The following is an 18182-nucleotide window of genomic DNA, read 5'->3' on the forward strand; positions in this document are numbered from 1 at the left end:
AAAAAAAAAAAAGCAGACAATCCAAAGCCCTTCTTCATTTTACTTATTTAAGAAAAACAATGCCTTAGGAATAAAGGCAATGCCTAAGGTTTCTTTCACTCACAGGACAGTCTCAGCTGGTTGGGACCAAGTGGAAATTTCCACACACCAGTGTTTCATATGTATACTTTCAAAGTTAAAGGACGTTTGGAGTCCAAAGCTTTCAAGTAGATTAAAATGCATAGCTTTCTAAAAACCTTTGCTGACTCTGGCCAATTTTCAGACTTCTCCAGAATCCAACAGGGCCAACATGATTCACTGAATTCTTTATGAATTAAGAAGCTGTAAATTACACATCTTTTCTTTTAAACATGCATTACTTTCCACACTTTACAGCCAAGCCGAATAAACAGTGTTACAGGGGGAGTGTTCTCTCTGGGAAGATTTTCTCCCTTCTCTTCCTATTCTTCAAATGGAGGATGGCCTAGTGAAGTGGCAATAGTGGTTAGGGCAGGAGCCCAATGTGACATTTTTGAGAACTTTCACCAGCAGGGTGAAAATGACAGAATAAGAAATCCACTTTCATGGAAGCTCCAAGATTGGAAAAGGGAGTGGCTCCAGCAGGAATAAGATGCTCTCCTTCATCTGGAGATGACAACAGTTGCTCTTCATTAGAAAAAGCTTTTCCATCATTTATTCTTTCTTTAAATATGGTCTGTATGCCAGGTATTTCCCTGCCCTGGAAATAAAGGAGGCCGGACATGAGCTGGAGAAGAGTCTCAGGTGCTGGGATGTGTCCAAGTGTGCCTGGGTTCAGAGGACCCTCATCCCCAAAAAGGAGGCAGCCACCTTCACACTGGGGAGTTTCCAGCTCCGGACAAAAAGAAATGAGCCTAAGACAACTGTCTTTTCACAGTATGGCTGCTGGAAGTTGAACTTGCATCTATGCAAGCACTAATTTATTTAAAAATGATTTTCCAGGAAATGCAAAGGAAGAAGAGTTTGGAAAGAAATAGAAAGTTTGAGAAAAGCTAGTTGTTTCCAGAAAATAAGGTATAGTTATAAGACGCTTGAATATTTGAAAACAAATTGCTGTAACAGCGATGTCTTCGTAAAGATGGAGAGACAATGTTACATCAAATGATTCTGCTTCAAAAGCATGGGACTTGGCCCAGTCCTCTTCTCGCTTTACCCTTCAGGAAGTAAAACGTAAGGTCTGAGTGGGCAAACACCACTGAAGTGGAATCAGGAGGTCTGGCTTCTCCTCCTAGGAGGGACTTTACCCCACCCCGAATCCCAGGCCCGTTCCCACACCTGTAAATTGAGAGAGTCTTTATCTTCTTTGGGGTTCCTGCAAATCCCAGGATTCCTTTACCCTTTCCATTTTCTTCCAAACCACCCTGCCTCACAAGATGATATTATTTCATCCTCAGAGCAGGCTCGGAGGCAGGCGCTGGCCGCTCCCAGCTGTATGCTAAGCAGCTCTGTAAGGCTCAGGGCCAGGGGCAGAACTGCCCGATTTTTGGCAATGGGATAAAGCAAGGGGCTTTGGAGCACTGAGATCTGGAACGACGGGGTAAATCAGCAGACTCATTTCAGGCCAGCACCCAAGACCCTGTGGGCATGTGGTGTGCAGGGAAGGGCCTCTAAGGGGAGGGGTGGCCTGCAAGGAGGGGACAGTGGGCTCCTCACAGCTGCCTGTGCCCCGCTGAGACACAAACAACACCCTCTTTTGAGTCAAACAACTGACTACCCAGGCTTTGCCAAAATGAGGACAGACTCTTCTGAAAGGGGCCAATTTTATTTCAAGGGTCTAATGGGACCAAGGAGATGGAATTAATAGTTTCAGCTATTAAAAAAAGGCAATAGACCATCTTCTTCCAAATAAACAAACTATCCTTTGAACAAGAAGACAGCCTTCTAACCAGGTCAGGCTGGAACCAGACCATGAAGGGGACACCCACTCCCCGCCACCACCAGGCTCTCCTCTCTTGAATCTGAGCCCCCCGAGTTTCTCCTGTGCTGCTTTGGGGAGCCTAGTGCTTTCCTGCTGGGGCCTTGCCAAGGATCGATCTGATGACCTCATCTGACACAGACCCTTCCCGAACACAGTGCTTACATTTGGAAAGGGGCCCCTACAAATTTCTAAGGGCAGAATTCTAGGCAGGGAAATCTCCCTACAATCTCTCAAGTCACATAATAAAGGCAGTTACCAGCTCTTCAAAAATATAACACTTGCCCCAACTACCAATTTTCAATATTTTATGATCTTTTTTAAAAAAAACTCCAAACCAGGCTGGGCATGGTGACTCACACCTGTAATCTCAGCACTTGGGAGGCCGAGGCAGGTGGATCATTTTAGGTCAGGAGTTCAAGACCAGTCTTGCCAACATGGTGAAACCCTGCCTCTACTAAAAATACAAACATTAGCTGGGCGTAGTGGGAAGTGCCTGTAGTCCCAGCTACTCAGTAGGCTGAAGCAGAAGAATCGCTTGAACCCCGGAGGTGGAGGTTGTAGTGAGCAGAGATCTTGCCACTGCACTCCAGCCTGGGCAACAGAGCAAGACTCTGTCTCAAAACAAAAACAAACAAATAGAAATTCCAAACCATAATTTTTCCCCTTCACATTTGCCACCTTTCTCTCTAATGATTGCAGCTTATTATTCGTGTGTGTGAAGACTACATTATATGAAATGATTTACAGGATGGCAACAAAAGCTTGACAGAGCGGAAAAAGCTAGAGCATTCCTCTCAACTCTTACATTAATATTTGAAGAGCAGTGTTTATAAGACGTGTTTCCATATCATTGGTTTTTTGGCGTTTTCTGCTATCCTCTGGTTCTAACTTTCTTAGCATGAGGATTGAATCAGAACTATGAAAGAATTATCTGGATTAAATGGAATGTAGGCTGTTTTTAAAACAACATATATTAATCAAGATCCAAAACAAATAATGAGTATAATTAGAGAAGACATTATTCTTGTAGTAAGCGGTTCTATACTCTGAATACATGTCTCACCAAATAAAAAACATATAGTCATATTCATAACCTATAGTTTATTTTTTATTTTATTTATTTTTAATTATTTTTATTTATTTATTTTTTTTTTATATTTTTGAGATGGAGTCTCACTCTGGCACCTAGGCTGGAGTGTAGTAGCACAATCTCGGCTCACTGCAACCTCTGCCTCCCAGATTCAAGGGATTCTCCTGCCTCACCCTCCCAAGTAACTGGGATCACACGCATGTGCCACCATGCTCAGCTAATTGTTGTATTATTAATAGAGACGGGTTTTCACTATGTTGGCCAGGCTGGTCTCGATCTCCTGACCTCAAGTGATCCACCTGCCTCGGCCTCCCAAAGTGCTGGGATCACAGGCGTGAGCCACTGCACCAGGTCTCATAACCTATAAAGAAATAGATTAGGGTTTTGCCATCAAAAACTAAAAAAAAGAGGAAAAGCCCCTTTTAAAATATATCATCAAAGGAAGAAAATAAAAATAAAAAAAACATCAAAATATTTCACTGAAGTCTTAGGTAGTTGATCAAATACTGAAGGTGAGTGGAAAGCCATGGGTCTGGTGTAGTCGTCTGGCCCTGACTGAGACACTAACTTCTCTGTTTCTCAGTTTTCTCTACTCTAATCATGGATTTGAAAACATGAACGTGACACTGAGGGGACATCATCCCCAAATGCTCCCAGCCTCTGAGCATCCGCTTCCATTACGTTTTTAAAATGAGATGAGGAAGCAGCGGTCCTGGCCTTGGCCTGGAGATTCGGTGCTTTTCTCCAGCGGCAAGGCTGCTGCTGAGGGCGCATCAGCAGTGGCCTTGGCTCTGGGTGATCTTCCAGCTTTGGGAACGACACCTCTGACTGATCCTCAACACTTCCTTCTTTCCTGCTTGTGCCCATCAACAGCCCAGGATGGGTCCGGGTGAACCCCAAGGGCTCTCTCAGACACAGAGACCAGGATTTCAGCTTCCTGGGCACCAGGCTGTCAGCTCCTCAGCATGTGTGTCTCTACAAAGGGATGGGAAATGTACCTTTCGTTTTAGTGCTCAAAGAAAGACGGGCAACTCCGCCCTCCATTTCTGTTACCAACCTCTGTGCTGCGGAAATAATTACTGAACTCAAGACTAACATCCCTTATGGAGCTGAGGGTCCCAAAACAAGTCTAGAGAAAGCAATTACTGGTCCAATGACAGGGTTCTATCGCGCTGTGGTGGAAAGAACCCAGACTGTGAAGGCAGGAAACCCGGAAACAGTCGGTCGCGGTTGTGCCCTTACCTGAGAGGTGACTGGCAAATCCCACAACCTTTGGAATCTCAGGGTCCTCATCTGAAAACACTCCCTCCCTCCCAGAGTGGTCATGGGAACTGAATGGGCTGAGGGATAAGAAAGGGCTCTGCTGCTCTCTAACAGACATCCCCCAACATCTTTGTTCTTCTTAAGCACGACAGTGCTAGTCAGGACTCCTTAGGAAAGACTGTTTCCGCTCTGGGACCCAAAACCTAGCACTAAAGACAACTCAGCAAAGCAACATCAGAAGATCATTTGAGGAAATGTTCATTAAGATCTGGGTCACCCGGAACCAGTTTCTCTTGCCAAGACCTCCTTCCTGTGGAAGCACCCCCTCTGCGCCACGCTCCATGGAGGCACCAAGGGCAAGGCCTGGGAAGGGAAGAGTGAGCCTTCCCTGGTGGAGGGGCCACTCCCCAGGCAATGGGGAGACCACCTTTTGCATGCAACAGGACTGACTTACCAGGTAGCGCTCCTCCTGCCTCATGCTGGGGGTGCGGATCATGTGATTCTGTTCCCCTCTCCAGTCTCCAAAGCGACGGAAAAAATAGTTAGATAAGAACCGGTTGACGGGGTCTCTAATGATGTTGATGTAGACAGGCTGGTCTCCTCCAAACCTAACACAAACATTGAGTTCGTTACAACCCATTACTGCAGGAGGAAAACAGGGCCTACTTAGACAACATCTCCCCTCCCCTCTAGGTTAACTTACTTAAAGATGATCTCCTATGCGAAGGTGCCAATGACACGTAATAAGCAAACAGGGTTTCCCGATAGGCATTTTATTATCATGCAGGAAGTGGGGAGGATGATACCTGTTCCAGGTACCTGTTGAGGGGCTGTGAGGACATTTCATAGTATAGCACGGTACAAACCACACCATTGTGCATGTTAAGGAAGAGATGGTGTATAGTTTTCTCACTAGGCTGTAGGTTTCTCAAGGATGGGGGCCACTCTGTATTGGATTTAGTATTTCCAATGGCTAGAACAGAACCCATGGGGACACAGTTGGCCCTTGGTGAATGTTTCAGTTGATTGGTAGGTTCTGACTGCCTTGCTGGGTGAGATGGCCCTTCCTCTACATTGTAATTCAAACAGTTCTGGGTCAGGTGCCCTGCAGTAAGTGAGTGAATAACAGCCAGTCTTCAGTGAGCACTCTCTATTCACCTTGTTCTAAATACCTCATGCAACCAGCTTGCTGAAGCCCCATAACATGTCAATAGAGTAGAAAAAATAATTATCCTCATTTACACTTGGGGAAACTGAGGCAGGAATAAGGTTCATAACTTGGAGCTGAACTAGGATATGGGTCCAGGCAATCTGGCTCTAGAATCTATGCTCTTAATTATGGAAAAGTGATTTCCGGAGTTGAGGAAATTTTGTGTGGGATATCAAGAATGAAACAATATTCAACATAATTATCCTCAAGTGATGGCAAGCAGCTTCAGATAAAAACAAAGCAAACAGCCAGGTGTTCCATTTTAATTCCTTCCATGAAAGGATTAGACGAATCCACTAAATCTTGGCCGAAGAACAAGGTCTTCCTGAGGCAAAGTGATGAGATTGGCTGGATTTGTCTTAACAATTCCTTCTTTTTCTCTTTGAATTGCTTGAAAGCAGTAGTCTTGAGGAGTCCGGGGAGACTGCCCCAGTCTCTGGGCAGAGGTCATGCTCTGATGACCTCCTGAGGAGCCTGCAGGGTTCTCTAGCCCTATGACCTTGTGACATTCTGAGGAACGTGCCTGGACATTCTCTCAGGGGTCAGAAAGAACTAAGAGAAAACAAACTGACAGGACCCCGCTCCTGCCTCTCTCCAGGAGCTAGCAGACTCCATTCACCTTTCAAAACCCAGCTTGGAGTCACATCACATCCTTCAGCAATTAATGCCCAACCCAGGGTCCATGCCTCCCTCCTCTGTGCCCCGGGCCCTCTCTCCTGCACTGTGTGGAAATGTGTGCCTCTCCCATCACACTGTGGGCCTCCTGCAGCCAGGAACGACACCCTCTAGCTCAGTGTGTGGCACACAGTAGGTGCTCAACAAATGATGACCAAATGAAGAAATGAACATCTGAGGGTGTGCCTCTCAGTTGTTAATGTTTCTTCTCATATCATGGGACTCTGTTGTCAGAGGAAAGGCATAACAAGCCACCCATCCTTTTCTGTGTATGAATTCATATAATGTTGCTCCTGGTTTATCTGCATTTTAAAAAAGAATCTTCAGAGAGAAGAATCCAAAGGAACAACTCTGATATAGTGGAATTTCAGGCACCAGGACACATGAATGATACCCTGGAGCCCTTAAATACTACCACATTGGAACACACACTGCTCACGGATGAGATTGGCCTTGCAGTGTGAATCTTGTTAGTTCTCAGAAATACACATTCATGTAACTGGATGAACAACTAACTGGAGTCCCAGGAGCTAGCTGTGCCAACCACCGGCTAACTACACGCCCCAGATTTATCCCCCTTATAAAATTAAATTGAGTTTCATATCTATGATAAACAGTAACTAAAGTAATAAAGCTAGGGACTAGGAAGACAAGGTTTGCATACCAAATATGCACATAATTAGACCCTCAAAATTGCTTCACGCTTTTAAAAACCTCAACTGTTCTTCTATGTTCATGTGAAGAATGATTGCTAGTGCTAGTTAGCAGAACTGCCCAATCATATGAATCCATGCACAGTGTCCCATCAGGAGATGGCTCTCAGCCTCACCACTGCCATCTTTGATCAATGGTGAGAGAAGTAAGGACTGGCAAGTCTTGATGAGCATGGATGACTTGCTCTTGTTTGCATGCTGCAACCTAATGCAAGATTTCCAGAATAATTTTCCAAAATGGGAGTTTTAGATGGCTTAAGAATGTATTGTCAAGTATAGATAATATAGTAGGCTCTCTCTAGAAGTTTCTAACTATGAGAAAGAGGTGTCTGGTATATATCTCCCCCTTTGCAGAAGGCAATAATGGTTTTAGGCTGCCAGCCCTCTGTATACACAGCTTATGCCAAATTGGGAAAATCTGGGGTGACACGTCAGTTATACAGAAGAGGCCAGAATACCACCATGCCACCACCAGGGACCACAGCATAGCACATGTCCTAGTGCCTGAGCAGGGAAGCAAATTTCCCTACCCTCATTCCATCTTCTTTATCAGTTTCTCCTCTCAGTATTTTAAAACTCTGGTCAGAATTCCTGGCTACCATTTATAAAGTCCCTGGGTCACCTGAAACTTTTGCTCACTCATGATTTCATTCTGGGGGTGAGAATGGTTTGTACCCTATCATCCCATACAGTGAAAAACCCTGCCTGATTTTTAAAAGCCTTAAGAGAAGATTCCACAACCTCCCTGTGAAGTTCACTTTGTCAGTTGAAAAGTCTTTCTTACACCCAGCCAATATTTAAATTTTCCTTTTATGCACATTTTCTTTTGTTTGAACCATTTGACACAAAGGATTTGCATCTCCTATGCTTTTACAACGCTTAGCCTTTTCAACTTCAATTTTAATTCCTTTAACTTTTATTGTTTCCTTCAAAATTCCTTTGGCTTTTATCTTAAGACTTATTGCCCTTCATTTTATAATCTACAGCTCTAGTTTGATCTTTATGGAGCTCTAAAAATTTGTGGTGACTACGGCTGATCACAGGTTCTAAGTAGTGCATACACTAGAGAGTAGAAGAGTCAGGCCATATTTTGTTTTTTTGTTCAACAACACACTCTTTTGTCCTTCAGTCACCACAATCACTCCTGCATCTATGAAGCTCTTTTAAGCCGTCCTAAAATAGCAGGCATTACCAATTTCTTCGACATTTGTTCACAGATCCTATTCACCGACTCTGTAATCACTGCTCTGGGCTTCCTTCGGACTCTGCAAATGTGTAATAGTTTTTAAACTTTACTTATTTTTTTGATGAGAAGATGACGATCTGTAGCTGGGCATAATTCTCTAGGAACCGTAACTACACGGTTCTCATTCTGAGAGGCATTTTCAAACACCTCATTCTGAGCATTTTCATCAGCATCTGTCTCACACTGCTACCTCAATCAATTGATCGACCCATCGATAATATTAATCACCTCTTCAATAGCTACACAAAGCACTAGTAAAAATTTTAGGTATATTTTCATCAAAATTTGGAAGGCATTCTTCCTGAGGTAATAATTATTGCACATATTAAATCAATAATTAAGACCAGAATTATCCTTGAGAATTAAGACTGTTTTGTACTCCAATTACAGTAGAGATTACTGTGATTGCAATCAGTTTTTCAAAGTATATCCTGTTCTTTTAAGAAATTCTAGTAAAAAATAATATATATGTAATATATATATTTGCCCTTTTCATCATTTTAAAGTATATAATTCAGTAGTATTAAAACATTTACATTGTTGTGAAGTCATCACCACCACCCATCTCCAGAACGTTCTCATGTTCACAAATGGAAACTCTGCCCATTGAACATAAAAATCTCTTTTCCTGCTTTTCCCACCCCTGGTAACCACCATTCTGCCAAAAGCCTACCTCCTTTTTAGCCTCTGACCTGGAAGTAGAGGTTACCTTTGTGCTGCTATCTACATTAAAGGGTGAAAAGTACCATAGGCCAGAGGCCCAGGGCTTTGATCCTTGTCAGTGAGAGAGGAAGACACTTTGAAGTGAGAGAAAGGCCATCATGGAGAAGAACAGGACCCTTCCGGGGCAGAGTGAGGAGTGGCTGAGGTGGAGAGGGGTAGAGCTGGCTATTTATTTTAGAGACAGAGTTTTGCTCTTGTTGCCCAGCCTGGAGTGCAATGGCGTGATCTCAGCTTACTGCATCATCTGCCTCCCGGGTTCAAGCGATTCTCCAGCCACAGTCTCCCAAGTAGCTGGGATTACAGGCACCCATCACCATGCCCGGCTAATTTTTGTATTTTTAGTAGAGATGGGGTTTCGCCATGTTGGTCAGGCTGGTCTCGGACTCCTGACCTCAAGTGATCTGCCTGCCTTGGCCTCCCAAAGTGCTGGGATTACAGGTGTGAGCCACTGTGCCCAGCCAACCTGGCTGTTAAAGGGCCCTTTGCTGGAGCCCGTTGCAGTAACAAGAGTCCCTGAACATCCAGTGGGGGCCAGCATGGTGGGGAGGTCTGGCCTCTGTCCTCATACCCCCTGTAGTGGGCACTTCCATCTCCTGTGCCCAGGACTAGACTTCCCCCCCTGCCCGCCACTGCCCATCACAAAACACAAGCAGAAGAGACAGTTGTGCTTTGCTCTCCGGTCTGTCCTAAGGCAGGAGAGATGGAAACATTTGCTGTGAGAAGATGAGACAAATGGGGAAGGAGGTGGGTGGTTGGGTCAGGGCTCCTGCTCAGAGAGGAAGATGAATTGACAAGGCATGAAATAAACAGTAGGAAACAGTCAGGAAATGAGGTGGGCTGAGGGAAAGTCCAGATTATACTCGTCGCTGATGGGCTAACAAACACAGCTGGTGGCCCACGCAGAAGCAGAGATCCACTCCCCGTAGAGGGAAAAGCAGAAACATGAGGAAGAAACTGCCGATTTAGGAAGACGAGCCCAGCCAGGGTTCACATAGGGAAAACCCAGAGAAAACTCGCACTTGTAAATGGAACTTCTGCGCAGTGTTTAAGGAGGCAGAGACAGTGTTAACTGCTAATACCGATTTTTACTTTGGCGTTTTCTTCAGAGTTTGCAGTGTCTGTCAAATGATAAGAGATTTGAAGGGCACAGAATTGAGATGGATCACTTGGCTAAGAAGAATAAAAAAGTCAACATTTACAAATAAGATGTGAAAACTAAATTGACTTGTGGAATTGGCGAAGTCTGATTTGTTTTGTTAAATAATGCCATCAGAGGGCAGAGTTTGTTCACAAAAGTTGATACAAGAAACACTGTTCACATCAGTAATTGAGACTTCACTTGTAGAGAAGAGAAAAGGTATCCAAAACGCAGCCCCATACACATTACACCCCACTGCTTTTCTGGTGATTGGCTAATTTTCACATTTTTGTTTGTTTTTGCAAGTTACTATTGGCACTGGAGACACCATCTGAGATACATGAGAAATGGAAGCAAAGGTGAGGGGATCATGGGAAAGAAAGGAAGAATGACGTGGAAGAAGGATAAGGGAAGTGGTGGTTTGAAATTATTTAGCATCTTGGTGTCTCTTATAATGCATTTGGACTATTTTGATAGCATTGGGCTCTGAGGTAAAACTTCTTAAGGGTTTCCCTGCAAAAGCACATTTGGAAGGGTGAGGGGCATTGTAGATTGCAAAAATATTTATATGCCCCCAAAAATAAAAGCTTAGAAAACAAATAAAATCGAGGGCAGGGGACAGACAAATGTGAATTATAGTCTCTCACAAGGCTTTCTAGTATGTGGATCTAAGATAGATTTGGAGGGATGCCATTGATGTTAGAAAGTTGGTATCTTTTTCAGAAATTGTTTCCTAAAGTTACTCTGAAAACTGGAAAAAGATATGTGACACCATAGTATGCAAATATTAAAAATTCTACTTAAACATCCTAACAAAGAGAAGCATATTTTAGGCCAACGTAGTTTTGACTCAATTCTCCAGACAGTCCAGGTGAAAAATATTTGTCTGGCTGGAATTTCCAGGGAGTTCCACAACTGTGTGAAAAAGCAGTCCAGTGTGCAACTCAGGAATCCTCACTGAAGGCTGAGATCTCTGCTGAGCTCACTGTGCACACGTCCCAGGCATGAATCCTTCCCTGAGGCAAAACACCTGATCGGTCTGAACCAATTACTTCCCATCTTTGGATTAATAAAGCTAGATATGGTTCCTTCTAACTCTAAAAACGGAAAAAGAAGAAACAGGACAAGAAGCCTAGATAGTGAAAAAACGAAGTAGGTCAGCTACAGAAACACCAAACGCTCACAGGATAGTATTTTACATGACTCAAGAGTGTCTAAATTTCAAGGTAAAAATGCCATCGTTCATGGAATAAAAAAAGAAAGGGCAATTAGCTATATGGTATAATGCCATACTCTTCAAAAGTTCTGACCATTTGTGTGCAAAAAAAAGTGGGGAGGGAGGCCTGACTTTCATGCTTACAGTCCGCTTGCCAGCAAGTATCATGCGGCGTGTTAACGATGTGCAGAGGATTGGAAATATCAACAAAGAATATTAGGTTGCGGTATCAGTTCTTCTCATGGGAACCTCATTATCCTGAAACAAGCAATACGTCTGTCAGCAGTTATAAGGGTAGGTTTCTCAAGATCAGCTTCATCATCTTTATAACTTGTTATTCAAAATACATCTAAAACTTATTTTTTAAAGTATGTTAATGTCCTTGGCTGCGCACGGTGGCTCACGCCTGTAATCCCAGCACTTGGGAGGCTGAGGTGGGCAAATCACTTGAGGCCATGAGTTTGAGGCCAGCCTGGCCAATATGGTGAAACCCTGTCTCCACTAAAAATATAAAAATTAGCCAGGTGTGGTGGTGCATGCCTGCAATTCCAGCTACTCGGGAGGCTGAGGCAGGAGAATCGCTTAAACTGAGGTTACAGTGAGCTGAGCTTGCACCACTGCACTCCAGCCTGGGTGACAGAGTAAGACTCCATCTAAAAAAAAAAAAAAAAAAAAAAAGTAATGTCAAAGTCCTCTTAACAAGTTCCAACTTAGTTGTTTTCCTCTTGTCAATTGCATATTGACAAAGAAATTTTCCTTAAAGAAAGCTATTCCCTTAAACAAGGAAAAGCTGATTTTTAATGTCCCATGTTCCATGAGTGGAACAATCATAGTCTTGTCATATATTGAAGTTCAACTGATCATTCTCTTCCTTTTTATGGAAGTCTGGTAGCTAAGGGCCCAGGCCCTGGTATGTGGTGTAAAGAGAGGAGGAGGTTGCTCCTGGGGAGTCAGTTTTGGCTTTTTATTGAAAGCAGCAAAGCTGGTCAGGTAGTCTCTTGTTATTTCTGCTTAAAACTCTTGACTGCTGTTCCAGCCCAGTCGTGTCCATCCTGGTCTGCACTGCATCCCTTTCAGTTCCTCTTGGCCCCACTCTTCTGCTGGTGGCTGTGCTGGAAATGCCCTCCCCCTTCACTTGTCTAAAGCTGACCCATCCCTCACCTCCCTGCAGAAACACCCTTCCAGAGTCCTGGTCCCACAGGAGGTTCCTCCCCTAGGGGAAGCCCTGTGACCACCCTCTCCTTACATCCATCATCCTTTAATGGAAGAACTTAAGAGTCTCCCAAAGGCAAGAAAAACATTTAATGTTGACTGCAGAAGCCCCAGTTCTCATATAGTATATAGAAGAGAGAAGGTAATCCATAGATATGTGTTTAATTGAGTAAAATGGAACTGAGGGAGGAGAAGCAGAGCCCAGCCCAGTCCTCAAGGTGTCTCTATAGAAACTGAGTCAGGAGTTGGGCAGTGGGCTCAGCCTGAATCATCTATAGAATTGCCTTTTTAAGTGCCACTCTGAATGTATATAGCGTGTGATATGTTTTGGCTCTGTGTCCCCACCCATATCTCATCTTGAATTGTACATCTGTAATTCCCACGTGTTGTGGGAGGTACCTGATGGGAGATAATTTGAATCATGGGGTGGTTTCCCCCATGCTGTTCTCATGGTAGTGAATAAGTCTCACAAGATATGATGGTTTTATCAGGGATTTCTGCTTTTGCATCTTCCTCATTTTCTCTTGCTGCCACCATGTAAGAAGTGCCTTTCGATTCCTGCCATGATTCTGAGGCCTCCCCAGCCATGTGGAACTGTAAGTCCAATTAACCCTATTTTTCTTCCCAGTCTTGGATATCAGCAGCATGAAAATGACCAATATAGCGGCCTTCTCTCAGAAGGCCTTTCCTTCACAGTTCAGAGCATCCCTATAGTAGGGATGACTGAGAACTATCCTTGTTTTACAGATGGAAAAACAGAAAAACAGAGACCTCTAAGAGGTTAAATGGCTTGCCGAGAATCATGACCAGTGGGGAGGCCAGTTCTGACACCAGAGGTCCTGACGGCCAGGCCAGCACCATTTTCTGTAGACATGGTGTCTTCTAAAAGGCATTTATCATTTTTTTTTCCTTTCAGAATTAAAGCAATGAAGACTAAACTCCTGTACATGTGTTTGATGGTAGAGGCCATAACAAAATATGGCCACCATGTTATGCTCTGCTGACCCAATTAAAATACTGGCCATGGCTTCTAATTTGGGTTTTACACTGTACAGAGATAAATACTTAAAACTTGTTGCACTGCAATCTGTTTGGTTGTAAAGATTTGAACTATGAAGCAAGAAGTGTTCATGAATGAGGTTTAAGGATGTCAGGGGTGACTTAGAAGGAAACGTGGTAGAACAGCAAGGATCAGGGAAGCAGTTCTTTTCTCTTTGCAAGTCATAAAACACAATGCCTGAAAGAGCTAATAAGCCTTGTTATCTAATCATGTCTAATAATATGCTTGTGGCCTTCTGGAATTAAGAGGGCGCATACCCTGGATAATCCAGTAACAAGCCATTTTATAAATATAGTTGAAAACACACTCCTAGCTGCCCAGCACCTGGCCCTGGGTCACTGCGGAAAATCTGCAGGAGTCCTGTTACCATCCCAAGAACTCTGGTTATCAGGAGGGCCCAGGAAACTTCAGGGAACACTTGCTTTTAAAGGTAAGACAACAACTCCTTTTCTCTGCTTAATAACTTGCTTTACTGAATCTCATTCTTTGCACTTAATTTGCATAGGACCTGCTGCACAGCAGGGAAGTCCTTGGAGGGCTGAAATCTTCTTCCAGCCAGGTGGGTTGTCAGGCACCCTGGACCAGGGCAACAGCTCCTCCGGAGCCAGCTCCCTGGGTGCCTGGCCTGCAGGAGCCACTAGGTCAGCACTAACCAGCAGATGTTGCCTGCTGCCCTGGGTCCTTTGGTGCTCTCGTGTGGACCTGCAAGGCACTGTTAAGATGACAGAAGTGCCCGTCAGATGGCTGACCAGGGAGGCCCAGAGGTTCCCCGGCTGGTCCCCAGCAGATCTGCCTCTGGATCCAGTGATCTGTCAGCCATTTAGATAGCAGCTGTGAGTGCAGATTTGGGCCAGCACAGGGAGAGTGAAACACTAAGGGCCATCAGCTCAGAAGTGAGGCACAGTGACAGTCAACCTATGCTAATGAACCACTGGGGAAGAGGACACTCAGAATTTGAAGCTAGTAATTTAACAAATAGGGAATCTAAAAACCTGAATTTGAAGATTTGCATTGTTATTAGAAGACCACAGCCGCTGGAAACAAAAACCAGAATTTTACAAACCTCCTCAGCATCAAACATGCGAGGCTTAGAAAATCAAATGGTTTACAGTCATGTGTTGCTTAATGTCAGGGGTACATTCTGAGAAATGCATCATTAGGCGACTCGTGGTTGTGCAAGCATCTTAGAGTACATACACAAACCTTGATGGCACAGCCTACTGCACATCTATGTTGTAGAGTACAGCCTATTGCTTCTGGGCTACAAACCTGGACAGCATGTGACTATACTGAACACTGGCAACTGTGACACAATAATAAACATTTGTGTATCTAAACATAGAAACGATATGGTAAAAATACCATATTATAATCTTATGGATTAATATGTATATGAGGTCTGTCATTGACCAAAACGTCATGATGTGGCACATGACTGTATTAAAAAGATAGACAGAGGCTGGTACTTTGGATCCTAGAAAATACTCATTAGTCTAGCACTGAATTATTCCCAGAGTTCTGTGCAGGTTCAAATTGTACAAAAATGTGTAATAAAATATTTATGCTAAAATACCCATCTCCTGCCTTCTTATTTGTTTCAATACAAAATCTGATTCCTTTTTTAAAAAGAGCTATTAGGTCAAATGGCTTCTCTTTAAAAAATAATTCCAAGTTTTTATAAGATTTAAGACAGTAGTCTAGGAAGAGATGAAGTTTCTGTTCAACTATTTCAAATTTCGATCCCTCCATAGCAAAATAAATGGATTAAAATGTCTTTTCAAGGGCAATTGTACTACCTTGTAAATAAGGGTAGATTTCTAAAGTAATTGTTCATTAGAAGAAAATGAAAGAACCATTAAACTGGAAAATGTCTTACCTTGAGAAGTTGAGGAAATGAACATGTCGAGTGAATAAATAGGGTTGTTCGGCAGTACTTATATTTTTAATCAGTTCCATCTATTAAAAAAAGTACAAAATTAGCATATGTAGGATCTAATTTACCAAGCCATATTAAGTTAAAGGTTATCTATCCGGCTCTTTTTATTCCCACTTATTACCACTGGACCAGCAGTATAAGTGCAACATTTATCAAGTTTTACATAAGGCTCCTTAGTGAATAAAACAGTGCTATACAAATTGATAGTTCTGTGTCTCATTTAGTTGATTGTTACTATGAAAGCAATATGACAGATTAATTAATTTTGACTAGAGAAATCAGTGTGTTGCTGTACTAAAATGTAAATAAAAGAATGCCTTCTATCCCTTCCTTTAAAGTCAAATCAAGGAAAGAGATTACTCATTATCTTATTCTGTAATGATATTATTGGGATATACAAAAATATTGAAACAGGTGCTGCAGAATTTAAAATTGAATAAAATGAAGTACTACTTCATTCTTGTTCTCTTTGACTATGAAATTTATAAGGAAAACATTTTATAGGAAACACATAAACCCCAAATGTCTTGGTTTTCGGTGGGTGGTCGTCTGAATTATTTATTTGCAGTTATCAGCAAGGCAAAAAGTAGTTTATATTCATGTAAACTAACTTTTATGGCCTTCTGGAACATGTCATGATACAGAAAATGTTTAGCAAAATCTGTTAGAAATTCCAAGCATTCTTATAACTCCCTAAATTTCTGAACTTCTCTTTCCCCGGTTTTTCAAATTGGCCCCATCAAAATGAACACACTGTGGAATTTTTAAAAAGCACATTGCAGCTTGCTACTTTGGATGAATGTCAGAAGTGCAACATTTCATGTTTTATGAAACAGTTCAAGTTGAAAAACTGGAAACAAAACCAGTCATTCACATGTTAACCGCAGTAGCAACAAGAACAATAAAATAAGAGTCTGGAACTCCAGGTTTGTCTCAAACATGACAGAAAACCGGAGTCCCCCTTGTTCCTTCATGTCTAACACAGGGCTGACACATATATAAGTGCTCGATAAATATTTGTTTAATGAATTAACTCCAACTAGTACATGCTTTATAGATGATTACACTGGGATCTCAGTGCGTAAACCCTGTAATTAGATATTCAAGCTCACAACGACTGAAGGAATGAAATTGAATTTTAAAGGTAAATGACTCGCAGTTCATAAACCCTGTGCTTCTGTTAGTCAGTGGCAGGTATGAGTGAATAATGGTCTGTCTGTCCTCAAGCCTCAGTATAAAAGGAAATTGCATCCTACCTCTTTATCTACTGTTTATCCTTGACACACCACCTGCAAGTGCTTGTTTTTGGTAGTAAAACTTCCTGCGTGGTCACATTGTTAATTTTCATTTTTGATGGATTTACTAATAGAATTACTGGTTTGAAGACATAACCATAGGTAATTTATCTCTGAGGGTGCCTGCTTGGAAAAATAACTCTTGACTGTGTGTATGTTTAATGTAAAGACCATTAATGCTTTTATCTCTAGATTATTTTATTCAGATATTTCTCTGCACACAGAAGAGTCCTACAAGAAAGCCCCCTAGTACTGTACAAGAAAACTGGAAGAACAGGTCAGAAGGAAAAACATTTCTTTCACGTATTCCACATTATATTAGATTCTCTAAACACATGTCAATGTGTTCAATGTAATGGAAGAATAGTAGTAGTTAGATTTTGAGAACAGTGTCATAATAGTCATAAAGCTGTCTATTTCAGAAGGAAAAAATGGATTAGCAGTGACAATGTATAACTCTTTCTAGACGTATCTTTAAACATAGAATCAAGGTACTAATGCTCATGTTTATTGTATTAGCACAGTGAAGGCAGAGGGCACATTTCAGCTCTCAGCCGGTTTGATCTTCACAAATTCTAAGACTTTCCTTGTTTCTGGCGACAAGCAGTCATCTTCTGAACTCGTTGCTGCTATCGCTTGAGGTATCTTGCCTGGTCCTCCCCGCCCCCAATGGCCAACAGCCTGCCTCTTCCCTCACCTAAATCTTATTTGCAGGAGAGGCATCGGGGGTGACAATGGCACCACCTAAAACCACCACCGACACCACTTCTCCTCTCCCTGGCTCATGTGGGACCACTCCTGGCCTTTATTCCGATTCCATGGCATAAATTCACTCATCATTCATCAAGCACTTATTAGGCACTGGAGGTAAGAACAGAATAAGATGGGTGGGAAGACACATGAAGAAGACAGTGGAATATGTCCTAACAGTGCCCTCAAACTCCACCACGGACACAAACACACCTAATCCTCACCCATCTTTACTCTTTATCCAGCCTCATTCATCTCTGGACAGTCCAATTCGGGTTACCAGTGATTGGCATGTTCCCACCTTTGATCCAGCTCTTTCCTGGACTCTCCCATATTCAATGGCGTGTTGAGCCATGTGAATTCCACCTGTGCTATTTCCCTCAACTGGCTCTCAGGACCACACATGCTGTGGCCAGCCAAATGAGAGCCCTCATTGTTCCTTCCTCACACCAAAGCCTGACTAAGTCTAAGCTCAGATTTAAGTTCCCTCTTCTATAATGTTCTTCTGCTACTGTTTCTGTGTCTAAATACTAACCACTACTTACTTATGGTTAAAATATCTACCTCCTCCAAGTAGCCTTCCTGGATAGCCCTTTTCATTCAACATCCCTTGATCTCCCCTCTGTGTCAGGCAATGTACTGCTCAGGGTTATGGCTATAGAGATGATGGATTTGGTTCTTGCTGTTAGGAAGCTGTCAGAGTCTTGTGGGTGAGGTGG

The 18182-nt window shown here is 42.8% G+C and overlaps 1 protein-coding gene across 1 annotated transcript in view; it reads right to left on the reverse strand.

Moving 5' to 3' along the window:
* Nucleotides 1–18182, reverse strand: part of UST (uronyl 2-sulfotransferase) — a 194773-nt gene that overhangs the window by 105769 nt on the left and 70822 nt on the right. Inside the window, exons 4-5 of the mRNA XM_017883647.1 lie at nt 15359–15438; nt 4744–4897 (exon numbers count right to left, since the gene is read on the reverse strand). Of these exons, the coding sequence (XP_017739136.1) occupies nt 4744–4897; nt 15359–15438 (234 nt within the window). The remainder of the gene's footprint in view (nt 1–4743; nt 4898–15358; nt 15439–18182) is intronic.

This window comes from Rhinopithecus bieti, unplaced genomic scaffold (assembly GCF_001698545.2).
Source record: "Rhinopithecus bieti isolate Rb0 unplaced genomic scaffold, ASM169854v2 scaffold_13747, whole genome shotgun sequence".
Lineage (NCBI taxonomy): Eukaryota > Metazoa > Chordata > Mammalia > Primates > Cercopithecidae > Rhinopithecus > Rhinopithecus bieti.